The 19,068-nt window shown below is 36.8% G+C and overlaps 1 protein-coding gene across 1 annotated transcript in view; it reads right to left on the bottom strand.

The window, feature by feature from the left end:
• The window catches only part of LIN28B (lin-28 RNA binding posttranscriptional regulator B), a 112,975-nt gene that overhangs the window by 49,282 nt on the left and 44,625 nt on the right, over positions 1-19,068 (bottom strand). Inside the window, exon 3 of the mRNA XM_078447632.2 lies at positions 9,077-9,261. Coding sequence (XP_078303758.2) covers positions 9,077-9,261 — 185 coding nt within the window. The remainder of the gene's footprint in view (positions 1-9,076; positions 9,262-19,068) is intronic.

Genomic DNA, 19,068 nt, shown 5'->3' with positions numbered 1-19,068 from the left:
CCAAAGAGTACAACCACCCTGAAAAAAAAAAATGGGCAGTTTCTTAGATCAGAGTGTAAATAAATGAAATAGAAACCAAAAAGACAACAGAAAGATCAGTGAAACCAAGAGCCAGTTCTTTGGAAAGATAAAACAGAAAAACCTTTAGCTAGACTTACTATGGAAAAAAGAGAGGGCTCAAATAAACGAAATTACAAATTAAAGAGGAGACATTATAGCTGATACCGCAGAAATACAAAAGCTCAAAAAAGACTACTATGAACAATTATACATCAACATATTGGACAACCTAGAAGAAATGGATGCATTCCTAGAAACACACAACCTACCAAGACTGAATTATGAAGAAACAGAGAATCTGAGTACACGAATTACTACTAAAGAGTAATACAAAATCTCCTAACAAAGAAAAGTTGAGGACTACATAGTTTCACTGGTAATTGTACCAAACAACTAAAGAAGACTTAATACCAATCCATCTCAAACACTTAAAATACAGAAGAGAAGGAAATACTTCTAAACTCATTTTATCAGGCCAGCATTACCCTGATACTGAAACTAGACAAGAATCCTGTAAGAAAATGATAGGTCAATATCCTTGAGGAACATAAATGCAAAGTCCTCAACAAAATATTAAAAAACTGAATTCAACAATACATTAAAAGGATCATATTCACTTCAACTGGGATTTATTCCAGAATTACAAGGATGTTCAAATCCACAAATCAATAAGTATATCACATTAACAAAATGGAGGACAAACATCATATGACCATCTGAATAGATGCAGAAGAAACATGTGACACAATTCAACATCCATTCATAATGTGAACTTTCAAAAAAGTGGGTATAGAGGAAACACACCAATATAATAAGGGTCACAAATGACAAGCCCACAGCTTAGCATTAATTATAGAATGGTGAAAAGCTGTAAGTTTTTCCTCTGAGATCAGAAATAATACAAGGATGCCCACTCTTGCCACTTTTATTCAACATAGTAATAGAAGCCCTAACCAAAGCAGTTACACAAGAAAAAAAATAACTAAAAGGCTTTCAAATTGGAAAGGAAGAAGTATCTCCATTTGTAGATGACATGATACGCACACACACACACACACACACACACACACACACACACACAATTCAGCCTAAAAAGATCCTACCAAAACATAGTTACCACTAATAAATGAATTCAGTAGAGTTGCAAAATACAAAATCAATATACAAATATCAGTTGGGTTCTTATACACTAACAGTAAACTATCAGAAAGAGAAATTAAGAAAACAGTCTCATTTACATTGCATCAAAAAGAATAAAATATTTAGGAGGTGATAATGAAATACCTTAACCAGGAAGGTGAAGGATCTATACACTGAAACTACAAGAAATTAATGGAAAAATGTGAGGAAACACAAATAAATGAAAAGCTTTCTGTGCTCACGGACCGGAAGAATTAATATTGTTAAAACGTTCATACCACTCAAAGTGATCTACAGATTCAGTGGAATCCCTATCAAATTCCAATGGCATTTTTCACTGGCATAGTACATACTAACCTAAAATTTGAATGGAACCACAAAAGACACTGAATAGCCAAAGCAACCTGAAGGAATAACAAAGCTGATGGCATCACACTCTCTGATTTCAAACTGTATTAACAAAGAGTAGTAATCAAACAATATGGTACTGGCATCAAAACAGACCCATAGGTCAATGAAACAGAACAGAAAGATCAGAAATCAACCCACATGTATATGGAAAATTATGACAAAGGAGCCAAGAATATATACAGTGAGAAAGGACAGTCTCTTCAGTAAATGGTGTTGGGAAAACTGGGCAGTTACATGCAAAAAAACCAAAACTGGACCGCTATCTTACACCATATGTAAAAACTAACTCAAAATAGATTCAACACTTGAATGGGGAGACCTGAAAGCACAAAACTCTTCAAAGAAAACATAAGGTGTGAGCTTCCTGACATCAGTCTTGGCAATGATTTTTTGGGTTTGACCAAAAGAGCAAAACAAACAAGTGAAACTAAATCCAAATAAAACACTTCTACACAGCAAAAGATACCATTAACAAAATGAAAAGGCAACCTATAAAATGGGAGAAAATATTTGCAAATCATATATCTGATGAAGGGTTAATTTAATATTCAAAGTATATAAAGAACTCATACAACTCATTAGCAAATAGTCTGATTAAAAATAGGCAGAGGAACTGAATAGATATTTTTCCAAAGAAAACTATATGATGGACAACAGGTACATGAAAAGGTGCTCAACATCACTAAACATCAGGGAAATTCAAATCAAAAGCACAGTAAGATATCACTTCACATCTGTTAGAATGGCTATTATAAAAAGACAAGAAATAACACGCATTGCTGAAGATGTGGAGAAAAGGGAATGCTTGTGCACTGTTGACAGAAGGGAAGGGAGACCACATCTACAGCAGACCTTTATCACTGCTGCTCCTTATTTTCACTTGCATTGTGTTGTCCTATATTTATCACAGTTCCTTTTGAACAGCTTTTTAAGTATTTGGGAAGTTTACATTGCTATCTTCTTCCTCCTGGTTCTCTGCACCCAACTGTCCCACTGTTGGTGGGAATGTAAATCATTTCAGGCAAAATGGAAAACAATATGGAGATTTCTCAAAAATTTAAAAATAGAATTACCATATGATCCAGCAATTCCACATCTGGGTATATATCCAAAGGAAATTAAATCATTATCTTGAAGAGATATCTACCCCCCACCATGTACTCTGCAGCATTATTTACAATAAATAGCTGAGACACAGAAACAACCTAAGAATCTACTGACAAATAGATAATGAAACTGTGAGATACACACACACAAATATTAATCAGCCATAAAAAGATGGAAATCCAGTCATTTGGGACAACTTGAATGGATCCTGAAAGCATTTGCTAGGTGAAATAAGTCAGCTAGAGAAAGATAAATACCATATCATCTTACTTATCTTAGAATCTAAAGAAACCAAACATACAGAAACAGAGAGATTGGTGGTTGTCAGAGGTGGGGGTTGGGAGCTGGGGGGAATATGTTAACGTGATCAAAAGGTACAGACTTCTAGTTGTAAGACAAATAAGTTCTAAGGTTTCATGTACAGCACATGGTCTAAAGTTAATAACACGTATCATGTATTTGAAAGTTGCTAAGAGTAATGTTGAAAATCTTATCACAAGAAAAAAATTCTAATTATGTGAAGTGATGGGTATTAATTTAAACTTAGTGTGGTAATCATTTACATATATGAAATCATTATATTGAACACCTTAAGCTAATACAATGTTGTATGTCAATTATATCTCAATCAAACTGGGGGAGGGGAGGTACAATTCCACTTCTATTCATGGAAGGCAAAACTATAGTGACAGAGAATAGGTCAGTGGTTGCCAAGAGTTTTAGGTGGAGGAGTGACTACAAAAGACACAGTTAAAAAAGACAAAGGGAAATTCTGAGGATGAGGAAATGTTGTGAATCCAGACTATGATGGTAGCTACATGAACACGTGTGAAAATTCACAGAAGTATACATCAAAAGAAAAAAGTTAATTTTACTATATCACAATCTTAAAAATAAAATAAAAACAACTCTTCAACCAAACAAAAAACCCAGAAATATACCAATGCTTACTTTTTAAAATAGAAATTTACTGGGGACACCTGGGTGGCTCTTTCGGTTAAGCGAACGACTTCAGCTCAGGTCATGATCTCATGGTTCATGAGTTTGAGCCCCACATCAGGCTCTGCACTCACAGTGTGGTGACTGCTTGGGATTCTCTCTCTCTCCCTCTCTCTCTGTCCCTCCGGAACTCATGATTTCTCTCTCTCTCAAAATACTTAAAAAAAACAGAAATTAACTGGAATTCTGGCTTTCTAGTACTTCAGCAAACCAAAGCAATTATTTAATACCATTATTTTAAATACTCTGTAGGCTAGGAGTTGAAAGTATTTTATGCCAATAAGTAAGAAATACTCAAAAAATGATAGGATGTGTCAAAAGGACACAGAAACCAGCTGGAAGGGGCTCCTAGTGAGAGAATCTGGGAAATTTGAGCATTAAAATACATAACACAATTTATTGAAAAAAAAATCCAGAAATTCATGATCCATATTGAAATAATAAATGAAAAATGGAAAGTTTGATAAAGAATGGGATATTTACATGGCCTAAAAGTATCTCACCACAAATTGCTGATTAATCACAAAAAGAAAAAGTCTGGGTGGACATCTTAATCATTTCATGTCAGCACCATTTCACACACTGCATTTTTTGAAATACCTTTCCCTGACTTCTGAGATAAAACCCTCTCTTGGTTTTCTTCCTATTTCCCTCCTTCTAACTTAGTGCCCTTTGCTATTCCTCCTACAATTCCTGATCCCTAAATGCTGGAGTGCCCTAGGGCTCACTCTGATGGTGATCTCATTCAGTCTTAAGGCTGCAAATATTGTCGATTTGCTGAATATTGCCAAGTTTTTATCTGTAGCCCTGGAACTCCAAACTCATGCATCTACCTGCTTAATGTATGATTTCCACTTGGATGTCTACAATAAATCTCTAACTAAATATATCTGAGATCATACTTCTGATTTCGTGCTCCTTCCCTAGTCTTCTCCCTCTTGGTAAATAAATGGTCCCTCCATCCTTCTGGTTGCTTAGGCCAAACAAATCTTGGAGTCATCCCGAATGTTTTACTTTGTCTCACGGTCCACCTCTGAACCACAGTGAATCCTGTTGTCTGTCTGTACGTTCACAATGTCAGGGTTTTTGTCCCCACCTCTACTACTACCATCCCAATCTGAACCACCATTATGTCTTTTCTGCATAAATGGAACTGCCTCCTTAGTGATCTCACAGCTTCCATCCTTGCCCCTCCACTTTGTGCTGTCATCACAACGGCCAGAATGACACTTTTAAGGAGATAAATCAGCTCATGTTACTTTTCAACTTGGAAGTTTTCCAATGATTTCCCATTTTCCTTCAAATCAAAGTCCTTACAATGGTTGACAGTCTTACAGGAATCTCCTGCTATCTTCCTTCTCTAGTCTTGACCTCTACTACTCTCCCTCTCTTCCTGAGTCCAATCTAGCACATGTGTAAAACATTCCAGAACTATAGTTAAACTTTTTATCTAAAAGACATGATAAGGGGTGCCTGGGTGGCTCAGTTGGTTACGCATTCGTCTTTGGCTTAGGTCATCATCTCACGGTTCATGGGTTCGAGCCCTGTGTCAGGCTCTGTGCTGACAGCTCAGGGTATGGAGCCTGCTTGGGGTTCTGTGTCTCCCTCTCTGCTCACGCTCTCTCTCTCTCTCTCTCTCTCTCTCTCACTCTCAAAAATAAACATTTAAAAAATAAAAAATAAATGTAAAGAAGACATGGAAAAATAAAGGACTTTGTTTTATTTTTCTTTACTTGACTTGTATGTGTGTATATATATACTATCTCTCTCTTCAGGGGCCGAAAAACTAACAGGTAAGTGTACCAGTATACACATTTTCATGGACTTTTTTTATATATATATAAAAAATAAGCTCCTAAAAATGCAGATGAAAACTGAATTTATTCTTTTACTGATGGCTTTTCAAACCAGGGTAAAATATGGACAGGCAATAATAAGTGCTATTGAGATAACTAGCTATGAACTTGGAGAAAAGGAAAGCTAGATCCTAATAGTCCTCTTCAAAAACAAATTATACACAAAGAGAAGAAATAGTTAAATGTAAAAGATAAATTAATAAAAATTATATAAGAAAATATAGATAGATATAGTATATTATTAATTTTGTAATTTGTAAAGGCAAATAGCAATCAAGTCGGACAGCATCAAGGGCACAGTGACAGACTTGTCTGTATACAAAAGTTTTTAAAAGTTACTATAATTAAATCTAAATTATATTTCACAAGCTGAAAAGATATTTATCTGTTTGCAAAAACGGTTAACATCACAGATATACAAAGAGAATGTGAGAAAATTGAAAATACATATTGGTCTCTTTAGCTGGTTCCTAGCAGGAACTCTTAAAATGTTTATCATTTCCTAAGTGAGAAGACCACTAGAATCATCTCTTGTTCTAACATCTCCTTTGTTCTAACATAGGACCATCTCTTATTTTAACAGGAGTCTTTGACCCCTGTTCCTGACACGGGACTCCTAAAACTCTTATAATGTCCTTGGGTGACCGGGGTGTATCTTATTCTAATGAGGCAACTCTGGGTGGCTTCTGGATGAGAGCTGGTCACCAGAAAGACCAAACCATGATTGGAAGCTTGGATTTTTCAGCCCTGCTCTCCATTCTCTTAAGAAGGGAGAAAGGCTGAAAATGAAGTTAATGATTAATCATGCCTATGTGAGGAATTCTCCATAAAATCCCAGTAGTGAGGAGTTCAGAGAGCTTCCAGATGGACCAACACATTACAACGGAAGGGTGACGCACCCCAACTCTACCTAGACAGAAGCTCCTGTACTCGGGACCTCCCAGACCTCAATCTATGTTTTCTTCATCTGGCTGTTATTCTGTATCCTTTATCATATCCTTTAATAAACTGGTAAATGTAAGTGTTTCCCTCAGATCTGTGAGCCACTCTAGCAAATTAATCAAACCTGAGGAGGGAGTTGTGAGTACCTCTGATTTACAGCCAAACAGAAGTTGTGGGTAACCTCCAGACCCACTTCTTGGAATGACATCTGAAGTGTGTGGAGGGATATAGTCTTGCGGGACTTAGCCCTTAACCTGGGATCTGACTCTATCTCCTGGTAGATGTGTCAGAATTGAGTTAAACTGTAGGACACCCAGCTGGTGTTGTGGAGAACTGTTAGGTGTGGGGGTAAAATCGCCACACACTTGATGTCAGAAATGGAATGCCGTGTAAAAGTAAAGGAGACACACAAGAGAAAAACATAGTAGGGAAGAACTGGGTTTGTCATAGTAGGAAAGAAGAAAATTGAGTTCTTTCCTAAAAAGCGAACTTTCAAATCAATAAGAGCAAATAAACACCTCAATAGGAACATGAGAAAAGGACACGAAACATATAATTCATAGAAGTAAAAACTGAAAAAATAAAAATATATTTAACCTCTAATATAATCAAAGGATGCAAAGAAAAAAAATGAGCTGTTACCTCTTAACCTAAACCATTGGAAAATATTTTTTAAATGACATCATTCAGGGGCACCTGGCTGGCTCAATTGGTAAGGCATGTGACTCTTTATTTCAGAGTTGGGAGTTTGAGCCCACATTGTGTATAGAGTTTACTTCAAAAATAATAAAATCTTAAAATAAAATAAAATGACATCATTCAATGAGTAGTCGCATTTTTTTTAATGTTTATTTATTTATTTTGAGAGAGAGAGAGAGAGCCCAAGCGTGGGCAAGTGGTAGAGAAAGGGTGAAAGAGAGAATCCCAAGCAGGCTCCACACTGTCAGTGCAGAGCCTGACACAGGGCTCCATCCCATGAACCATGACCATGACCTGAGCTGATATCAAGAGTCAGATGCATAACTGACTGAGCCACCCAGGCACCCCGAGCAGTCTCATTTTTGAAGGGGTTGTATGTTGGCCCTAATCATTTCTGGAGAGCAACCTGGAAATAGATAATAAAAAAAATCTTTAATGTTTATTTATTTATTTTGAGAGAGAGAGCACACACGAGTGGGGGAGGGAAAGAGAGAGAGTACAAGCAAGAGAGGGAAAGAGAGAATCCCAAACAGGCTCCCTGCTGTCAGCACACAGCCAACTTGGGACAAATTCTCACAAACCATGAGGTCATGACCTGAGCCAAAATCAAGAGACACTCAACCAACTAAGCCACCCAGGCACCCCTAGATATCAAAAATTTTCAAATGCACTGTTTTTGATCCAATTTTTTCACTATTAGGTATTTATCCTAAGGAAATAATCAGACAATTTTTCAAAAATGTACATATAAGGATTCCCACTGTAATGCTACTGATGAGGTCAAACCATTCAAAACAGCTTAAATTTAACAAATTAGTTTATTAGCCTTGTTTAAACTCTGGTACATTCATTTCTTTTAATTTTTTTTAATGTATATTTATTTTTGAGAGACAGAGACAGAGTGCAAGCAGGAGAGGGGCAGACAGAGGAGACACGGAATTGGAAACAGGCTCCAGGCTCTGATCTGTCAGCACAGAGCCCAATGTAGGGCTCGAACTCACCTGCTGTGAGATCATGACCTAAGCTGAAGTCAGATGCTTATAAATTCTGGTACATTCAAAAAATAAATAAATTATGGGGCGCCTGGGTGGCTCACTTGGTTAAGCATCTGACTTCGGCTAAGGTCATGATCTCACAGTTTGTGGGTTCGAGCCCCACGTCAGGCTCTGTGCTAACAGCAAGGGGCCTGGAGCCTGCTTGGAATTCTGTGTCCCCCTTTCTCTTTGCCCCTCCCCCACTCACACTCTCTTTCTCTCTCTCTCTCTCTCTCTCTCTCAAAAATAAACCAACATTAAAAATAAATACATAAATAATAATAAATAAATAAATTCTGGTACATTCACACAGTGGGAATTTATGCAGGTATTTATGACTGATAGGAAATGCTACATGATATACTGTTAAGTGATTTAAAAAATGCAAGTTTCAAAAATACTGCATATATATTAGGATTCCCACCTCTGGTTAGGATTTCAAATGACTTTTTTCCTGATTTCTTTACAATTTTTTTAAGTTTTTTTAATATATGAGTTGTCTCTTAAAAACAGATGAAACAATAAATGTATTTTCCTTTGAGAAAACAGGTGAGGTGTTACGATGTACCGAGGGACAACACTATCTGTTGGGAACCTTGACTCCTCCTTTGTGATCTCAGAACAGTCTGGTGGAAATAGTGCACACAGAGAGTTCAAATTGCAAGGTAGCCTATATTCCTGATAGAGTTTATTCAACTACACAATAATAGTATTTTATTTACTTTGGTTAGAATATATAAAGCCCAATAACATAGAAAATACAAATAAATTTTCAGAATTTTTTTCCAAATACAATAAACTCATAAACTAACAAAGTAAAATGATTACCTATCTCCCTTTGGTTTTCTTTTTTGTAGTGTCTTCCCTTTGGGTCTTCTTTCGCTTCCTAAACAAGGGCTCCCACCAGGTCCAGTTACCCGTATTGATTCAAGGCCTTTGGAAGATTTTTTAAATGTGAATTCCACTGGTTCTCCTTCTTTTAGGCTTCTAAATCCTTCCATGAATAATTTGCTCTGTAAAGAGCAGGGGAGGGAGACAGAGAGAAAGAGAGATCATGATTATCAATGTTTTATATATTTTCTCTATGATTTTCAAATTCACAGAGCAAGATATTCACTATTAGCCATTACAAAGTATGAAATCTTTTTTTTAAGTTCAATAAAAGTTACACCATTTTAAGGTTTCCTGTTGCAATGCCGGCAATGGGAGATAAACTAAGACCATTTTTTAAGGCAATTTGGTGATACTTACAAAAATTTTAATGTGCATATTCTTTGACCCAGCAATTCCACTTCAAGGACTCTCCTACAGACATACTCACACACAAAGGTTCAAAAACAAAAGAAGAAGACCTATATCAAAATTCACTGCAGCACTGTCTGTTAAAAAAAAATTACAACTACCCTAATGTCCACCAATGGGAAACCAATCTTACAGATTAGAGTGTAGCTATATAATATTATTGAGCCATGAAAAGATCTACATGTCTCGCCATCTGCAACATGGATGGACCTAGAGGGTATTATCCTAAGTGAAGTAAGTCAGACAGAAAAGACAAAACTGTATAATTTCACTTATATGTGCAATCTAAAAAACCAAACAAATAAAGCAGAAACAGATTCATAAATACATAGAACTGATGGCTGGGGGAAAATGGGTGAATGGCAGTGGGAGGAACAGGCTCCAGTTACGAAAGAATACCATAATACCACCTACGTAAAGAAGTTTTTAAAACATACATGTTTATTTATATAGAGAGGAGGTTCTTTTCTTCAGTTCTTTTTTTTTGGGAAAGTGGGAAAGCTTGTTGGTATACACATTATTGTACGTTTTTGTTTTTTATAATTTGAAAGGAAATAGATTTTTACAGTTTGAAATATAGTGGATTTTTGTGGAGGGGAAAAAGTTTCCCGATTGCAAAAGTGTAACCTTGGTTACAAATATTAATTGGCTTTTTCGATCTCTTTTCATCAAAGTCAATGTGCCAATTCAAAATAACTAAAAATAATTAAATCATTAGTTTTATGTTTTCAAATGCTTTTGTGTGTATTTTATGGGTCTAATTTGGAATATCATGTAGTTTTCAAAGACTTTTATGAATTTGGGGGCAAAAGGAAGCAAAACTAAATATGATGGGAGCCCTTGGGTCAAGTCCATTTCTTTAAGTAAACAGCTACACAGCTTTGAAAGAGCCATTTCATCTCTTTTCTGTTTATCTGTAAATTTAAGGGATTTGAGTTTCCCCACGTGTATTCTAAGGAACAATGAATGGTTCCAAGAAAGACTCCATGAAAAAAGGATTTTGTGGTCAAATAAGTTTGTAAAATGCTCTACCTTGTTTCTCCTTAGATGAATCACATTAGCATATATTAAAGTCTCCGAGATTCCATACCCCTCCTCTCCATTCCCTAAATAAAAATTTTGTTTGACTCTGTTTATTTAACCCAGCAATTTCCTGACTGAATTGATCTCAGAGCCGTTTCTTTATGACTACAGTTGACAAGCACACTTAGGGAAATACCGGACCAGAAAGTCTTTACCCCTCCTGAGTCCATGACTCTAAAGGCAGCTAAATAATTACATACAACCAAACAATTACATGGAACAAATAAAAACAACACTTCAAAATTCAAGGCAAAGGGAGACTATTCATGGTGAAAGTGATAGGACACATGAAAACACGGTTTTTAACCAGTCATCTGATGCTTCAAATTCCTTCATGTGGAAGTCTGCAATTTGGCACCACCTTTATTGCTGTCTGATGTCATGCAGAAGTTAAGGAAGAAAACTCACAACTTCCTACACTCCTTAAAATAACAAAAAAAAATTTACTGTTTTTAAAGCTTTATTTAGTATTTTCAAATCTTCCCCCCCCCCCCCCCCCCGCCAATCCTTCTCCTCACTAATTATAAATAGTTCTTTTGATTTCATTTCCTTTTTCACTCCCCAGTCAAGAAAGTCCAGATTATCAAATCAGATGAAGTGGAGCATACACAGGTCAACTATAGCAATTAAGAGAATAAAGGGACAGCAGTTTTAACTTGAGCTATCGTATGCTCATGTTTTGTTGATGTAATATAAATTCTATCAGTTATTTCCTCACAGTTCTTAGTATGTGGGTGTATTTCACCTTCTATTACTACAATTTTTGATAGGTATCATTTATAAGTGAATTGTTTCTCCAAATTTACAGTAAAATTCTACTCTAGTAGACCACTAAGTTCTGGCTATTCTTCATGGTATTCTTAAAGAATAACTTTTTTAAGTCTATCTTACATTACTCCTTCCCAAAATTAGTATATAAGGCAATTTAGACTCATAATAATAGACAAATAATTGACTATCTCCTACCTGGGTCATTGTAATTGTTTCTTCATTGGCATTTCAGCATCAAGTCTCCTCCTTATTCCATAACATCTTCCATATCTACATATTCTCTCAGAATAAATCTTAGCCTATTAGTCTCCTGTCTCAAAATTCTACCTCTCCCAGACTGTAGACTGAGACCATCCATAATCTTACCTCTAGTTATACTATATATTGTATGATTCCAATTATATGACTTTGTATAAAAGTTAAAACTATGGAGACAGTAAAGAGATCAGTGGTTTCCAGGGATTGGGTGGAGCAGAGGGTGAAGAGAGAGAAATAGGTAGAACACGTAGGAATTTTAGGGCAGTGAAAATAGTCCACATGATACCATAACAATGGATAGAGGTCATTACACATGTGACCAAACCCACAGAACACCAAGAGTGAACCCTAATATAAACAAAGGACTTTGGGGTAACTATGATGGATTATCGGTTCATCGATTGCAACAAATATACCACTCTACCAGAGGATGTTGATAATGGGTCTCAACCCCCACCCCAACCCCAGCTCCAAGAGGAGGGAGACAGAATCCAAAGTAGGCTCCAGGCCCTGAGCTGTCAGCACAGAGGCCGACGCAGGGCTCAAACTCATGAACCGCGAGATCACAACCTGAGCCAGAGTCAGACACTTAACCGACTGAGCCACTGACGCACCCCTAGAGATTGAGTTTAATTGCCAATCTTCAATCTAAGTTTTGTAAGTCAATGTAGGTTTTGTAATGAAACTTCCATAAAAACCAAAAAGGTGAGGTTTGGAGAGCTTCTAAGTTGGTAAACATGTGGAGATACTGCAGAATCACGTGCCTCGAAGGGCATGGGAGCTCTGTGCCCTTCCCACATATCTTGCCTTATGCATCTCTTCCACCTGGCTGTGCCTAGGTTATATCCTTTTATAATAAAGCAGTGACCTAGTAAACAAAATGTTTCTCTGTGTTCTGTGTGTAGCTCTAGCAAATTACTCAAACCCATGGAGAAGGTTGTTGGAACCTCGAATCTATAGCCATTATCAGAAGCACATGTGACAAGGTGGGACTTACAACTGATGTGTGAAGCGGGGTGGTGAGGAGCAGTCTTGTACTAAGCCCTTAACCTGTGGGATCTGATAATAATTCCAGGCAGATAGTGTCAGAAATGAGTGGAACTGTAGAATACTTAGCTGGTATCGGAGAATTGTTTGGTGGTATGAGAAAAACAATCCACAAATTTGCATTGGAGTCAGTATCCTCTGGACTTTGGTAGAAAGCACAGTACTACAAACTCAGAGACAAAGGATGTTTATTATTCAGAGCAGTAGTAAAAACAGGTAATCAGCATTTTTTGTGCTGGTTCCACAAGCCCTTATTCCCACAGGGTGATAGGAATAAGGTCAAATGAAACCTACACACAGTGTGTTGCATTACAAGAGAGGAACACTGACCTTAGGGAAGCTGAATTTTTCATAATGGGCAGTAAGTATGCTTGCCCTTTACTCTGCAAGGAAACACTATCTCTGTGTTCCAGGGTTGTTTGCTATACAAACATCCTTGAAAAGGTAGCCCAGAACAAAGGAGAGCCATTGCCTCACTCACAAGACATGCAGCAATCTGAGAGAATTAGGGAAAATTGTCTTCCAACAATACTGAGTGAAAGCAGCTTTATATAAAAAGAGTACAGACCGTGTATTCCATTGTTTGAATTTCTAGAACACACCAATCTAACCTATGGTAGGAAAAACATTAGAATAGTTGTTGCGTGGGGGTAGGTGTGTAGACTGAGGCGAGACATGCAGGAATCTTACTGGAATGATAATATTCAAGGTCTTGAGAGTGGTTCAGATTACAAAAGTGGAGACATCGTTAAAGTTACTGAAAGGTGCACTTACAATTTGTGCATTTCATCATCTATCAATTTTACCTCAAAAAAAGATATTGAATTCTAGTTAATGATATGCATGCTGAAGGATTTAAGGAGGGAGTGTATTGATATCTGTAACTTCTTTTGAAATGCATCAAAAAAATGGATTAATGGATCCACAGAGAGAGAACCGGGCAAAGTAATGTGAAAAAACAAGCATAGGAAAATTATTATACAATTTAGATATTGAATATAATGGTGTTCACTGTTAAAATTCTATCAGCTTCTTTGCATGTTTCAAATTTTTCATTTAAAAATATTGTAAAAATATATCTTTGACAGAGAGACACTATGGGTAAGAGATATCTTGGCATACTCACATTTTTTAAAAAAGTAACAAACTGAAATTGAAGTTATCATTATTTCTAAAAGTATCTATCTAGTAAAGACCAATGTGTATATGGTACTATATTGGACATTACCAACAAATCTCAAAAAATTAAATGTGCTAGTGACTTACAATCAGACATTTTATATTACTTATATAATTGGAAAGGAGGGAAAAGGTGAATGGTGGAGGAGCAGACAGAAAGACAGAGAGAGTTGAATAAGAAGTAATAAATGAACATGAACAGAATTAAGAAAAATGAATAAAGTTCTTATATTCATCTACAAAGAGAATCTGCAGAATTAATTTCAGACTGTATACTCTGGACTGCTGGGACGATGCTTGAATTAGGCAGCAGGCAGGTGATTTAGAGAACAACATATGGGAGCAGAGATCATGAAACTAAAGCAACAATTGATATTCAGATCCTGCTCTCCTTTTAAGAGTATTTTCTGAAGAGTTATACTTGATCCTTTCCTCCCAGGCAATTTCTACCTTCTGCTTGGGGCTGATTTAGCTTTGAGAACAGAATGATATTCACCTTTGTTGTAATGATTGGTGATGTGGGTAAGTCCAGGGAACATGAACTAATGGGAAGTGTGCCCACTTTCCCTTTTAGAAATGAGCAAACAATTAGGAACCTCTCATACCGCACATATAATAAAGATTCCAAGCTTATCTTTTTGATTTTATCCAATGAAAAAAAAAATCACCAAAAACTCAGCTTTCCACAACTAAAGCTGCTTGCCCCCATCTGAAGCCCTACAAAAGAGTGATGTTTAAACTAGATTTTTTTTTTTTTTTTTACAAATTTAAAGAACTCTGGAGTTCAGAGAAATGCTTCAAGGATTCTGAAATTTATCCAAATTTCTATTTTAAGAATATTTTTAAAGTACCTTAAAATCTGTAATATAAAACACGTATATTATACTGCAAAGTAAGTCAGCAGAAACCCTAACATGTTACCCTACGTGTGGACGTGCAGGTTTCAGAAATTTCTACAGGTATCTTTCAGTGTGTGTATTAAAATCTGTGCTTTTGATTTACAGTACAATACTACAATTCTGTATTGCTCTTTCATTAAAGATTCAGGCTTGCTCATGGCCACTTACAAAAAAAAAAATCAAACAAGGGCAATTACTACTAGGGCACATGTGACATACACAAATGTGGCAAGACCCAGGCACATAATATAATTATCAGTTCTTTAATAACAAGTGAACACATAATATGCTTTGTTATAATACTTTGAGAATCATTCACTGAATTATCAGTAGATGTATGAAATGAAAACAACTACCTCTAAAGCTAGAGTTTTTCATTCACTATTTTATTTTTTTAAATTTTTTTCAATGTTTATTTATTTTTGAGAGAGAGACAGAGAGACAGAGCATGAGCAGGTGAGGGGCAGAGAGAGAGAGGGAGATACAGAATTCAAAGCAGGCTCCAGACTCTGAGCTGTCAGCAAAGAGCCCGACATGGGGCTCGAACTCACAGACCACAAGATGATGACCTGAGCTGAAGTCAGTTGCTTAACTGACTGAGCCACCCAGGCGCCCCTAGACTTTTCCATTTCTTGACTAAAAGCAGGACAGTTTAGACAGTGTGCTGAGTCATTAAATTCAGGGTAAAACAAGTTCCATTATACTAACAATAATGAATTCTTCACTTGTTTCTACTATGTAGCCCAAAACTTCTGCATAAAATCATCATACAAGAGCAAGCAAATACTATGGCATTACTTCCTGTTGTGGTTCTTTTTGAAAATAAAAATGTTTCAGGGGCTCATGGGTGGCTAGGTCGGCTAAGCGCCTGACTCCTGGTTTTGGCTCAGGTCATGATCCCACAGTTCTGTGAGTTCAAGCCCCCCAGTGGGTTCTGCACTGACAGCGTGGAGCCTGTTTGGGATTTTCTCTCTCTCCTTCTCTTTCTGCCCCCCTCCCAAAACAAATAAATAAATTTTAAAAAAATGTTTCAAACATTCATGTATTTCAAATAATGAAATTAAGCAAGGTATCTGCATGATTGCTGACATGAGTCAATGTCATTTTCAAATACAAAGAATTAAAATTAAAATTTACTTAGTGGGTAGGAATATAAAATTATATCATTTAAAATTAACCTACTAGGGTTGCCTGGGTGGCTCAGTCAGTGAAGGTCTGAGTTCGACTAAGGTCATAGATCTCGTGGTTCATCAATTCTAGCCCTGCATCCAGCTCTGTGCTCACAGCACAGAGCCTGCTTGGGATTCTCTCTCTCCGTCTCTCCCTGCCACTCCCCCACTTGCTTGTTCTCTCAAAATAAATAAACTCTAAAAAGTTAAATTAAATTAACCTACTAAATTGAATATGAAGGAAAAGAGGTATGGATAGAGAAGAAGTTTAGATTTAGCAACACAGTTTTTATAGTGTTATTAGGCTTACAAAATTAATGTCAACAATAAAACTAAAACTAATGAACATAAAGCACAAAATAAAATAAATGAAACTGAATTATTTTATTTTATTTGGGAGACAGAGCACGTGAGCGGGAGAGGGAGAGAGAGACAGACACACAGACAGAAAGAGAAAGAGAGAGAGAGAGAGAGAGAGAGAGAGAGAATCCCAAGCGGGCTCCATGCTAAGTGTGGAACCCAACATGTGGCCCCATCTCACAACTGTGAAATCAAGACCTAAGCCCAAATCAAGAGTTGGCCACTTAACCAACTGAGCCACCCAGGCACCTGTAAGTGTAACTGAAATTTTATCTGACAAAAGGGTACTGACGTTTTGAAGTATTTTTTTAATGACAACATAGAATAACTTAAAAAAACTTTTAAGATATATTTAAAACTATGCATGTTCATTTTCAACCAAGAATACCATTTAAGAGAGCTGAGGTATCTGGCCATCTAAAACCTCCCAATTAGACATTTATAAATTCAAGTATGCAAGTACTTTTTAAATGTTGCCAGTGATTCAACACAGAAACAAAAATGTCTTAGAATTCTGTCAAGCTATTGAGCCTTTTTGTAAAAAAGAAACTGCTATGGATAAAACCAGCTCCCATCTTTTATGGAATATTGTTTTTATTTTCACTATGTTTATCGAACATAGTAATTTTCAACAACTTGTGAGGGGTGAGTGGCAGTGTTTAGGTCATACAGCCATAGGTGTTGAAGCTGTAAGGGCACTTAGACATCTCATTCTTGGAAGATACAAATATTATAAAATAGCAAGAGGATAAAGGAATTATAGAACATGCATAAGTGGAATGCCACTGTGGTCACCATTACAGATGCTACAAATATTCTGGTTTCCCTCTCCTCCAAGGCAAATGGTAGGCCTGCACTTTACTCTGCGTTTTAAATTAGGCATGGCCACGTGACTTGCTTTGGCAAACGAAAATGTTAGTATCAATGGCATGGACACTTTTTTGTAGAAGCTTTTAGAGATAGTACACAATCTGCCCTATTCTCTTTTCCTGCCTCAACACTTCCACAAGCAAGTTTCATAAGGGAGCCTCCATTTGTCTGAGTCCTGATATGAGGATCATGAGCAGAAGGCACTGTGGATCACATTGTACATGTAGTTTGAGAGAGAGAAAACTTTCCCTGTGTATGCTGCTGAAAATTTCAGATTGTTTTTGCCAAAACAGAACCTAAAATGTCCTGGGTGGAACACACAAAAAGAATCTAGAAGTGAGTTGTGGCCATACCCAACACTTAAAATATCTGGCATTTTCTTTAAATTTTTTTTTTAATGTTTATTTATTTTTGAGACAGAGAGAGACAGAGCATGAACAGGGGAGGGGCAGAGAGAGAGGGAGACACAGAATCTGAAATGGGCTCCAGGCTCTGAGCTGCCAGCACAGAGACCAACGCGGGGCTCGAACTCACAGACCGTGAGATCATGACCTGAGCCGAAGTCGGACGCTTAACCGACTGAGCCACCCAGGCGCCCCGATCTGGCATTTTGTTACAGGTTGGTATGTGGAAGGAAAATTATGCTGGATGGCAAACCCTATTTAGTAAAACTGTCACATAACAAAACATCTCAGTCTCTCTTAAAAATGGGCAGCCAAAAATCACCAGAAACTTCCACACTGAAGAAAAGAGCCAAAACAAGCAAACAAAAAAGAGCTTTGAGGCAATAAGATGATGTAGAGAGAAGAAATCATTAGAAACTGCAATTAACATCCTCCAATACATAAAAGATTATACTGCATCCATAAAACCACTTTGGATTCTCCTGAAAACAAGAAAGAGCTCTTCAAAATTGAATACAGTATTAGAAAAAATTCAATAGGAGTGTTAGAAAATTGATTGCAAATTCCAAAAAGAGCACAAAGGCAAAAATGGTAATAATAAAAGTGGAAGGCTTAAAATAAAATACAGCATCCACTAGTAGGAGTTAAAGAAAGAAAGAATTAAGAAAGGAGACTATCTTTATTGAGAACAGTTCCAAGAAGAGGACACAAATTTTCACATTGAAAAGATCAACTCATTTAAAAAATTACTTTAAAAACCATACACATCACTGTAAAGCCTCAGAACAACTGAAGTTTGGTGGGGGAAAGGGACCTACCTAAAAGCTTCTGAGGAGAAAGAAAAACAGGCGGACTCTTATAAAAAGAAGTAAGAATCAAGACAGAATCTGACTTTTCAACAGGAACAATGAACACCGGAAGATAATAGAAAAAAAATATTTTCAAATTTGATGAAAAAGCATTTCTTTTTTTTTTCAGTTTTTTTTTTTTATATTTATTTTTGAGAGAGAGACAGAGTGTGAGCAGGGCAGGCACAGAGAAAGAGGGAGACACAGAACCCAAAGCAGGCTCCAGGCTCCAAGCTGTGAGCACAGAGCCCAACGTGGGGCTCAAACTCACGAACTGGAGATCATGACCTGAGCCGAAGTCGGACACCTAACTGACTGAGCCACCCAGGTGCCCCTGAAAAAGCATTTCTATATGAATTCTATATCTAGCCAAACTATCCCAGAGTCTTGAAAACTTTACCTCCTTAGTACCCCTTTTCTTAAGAAGCATTTATAAGAAGCATTTAAGAAGGTACTCCATCAAAACAGGGAGAACCAAGAAAGATGAAGATATGAGATCCAGAAATAGTAAAGAAGCAAAGAAAATTCCCAAGATGAGAGTAAAGGAATGCATGGGTACAATAGTTCTCCAGCAGGCCTGTATAGAACAACAGAAGTTTACACTAGACCAAGACCGTGGTAAGCTCTAGG

This window comes from Panthera onca, chromosome B2, assembly GCF_046562875.1.
Source record: "Panthera onca isolate mPanOnc1 chromosome B2, mPanOnc1 haplotype 2, whole genome shotgun sequence".
NCBI classification, from domain to species: domain Eukaryota; kingdom Metazoa; phylum Chordata; class Mammalia; order Carnivora; family Felidae; genus Panthera; species Panthera onca.
Note: the sequence above shows the minus strand (reverse complement) of the source record. Positions and strands in the feature narration are given on the sequence as shown.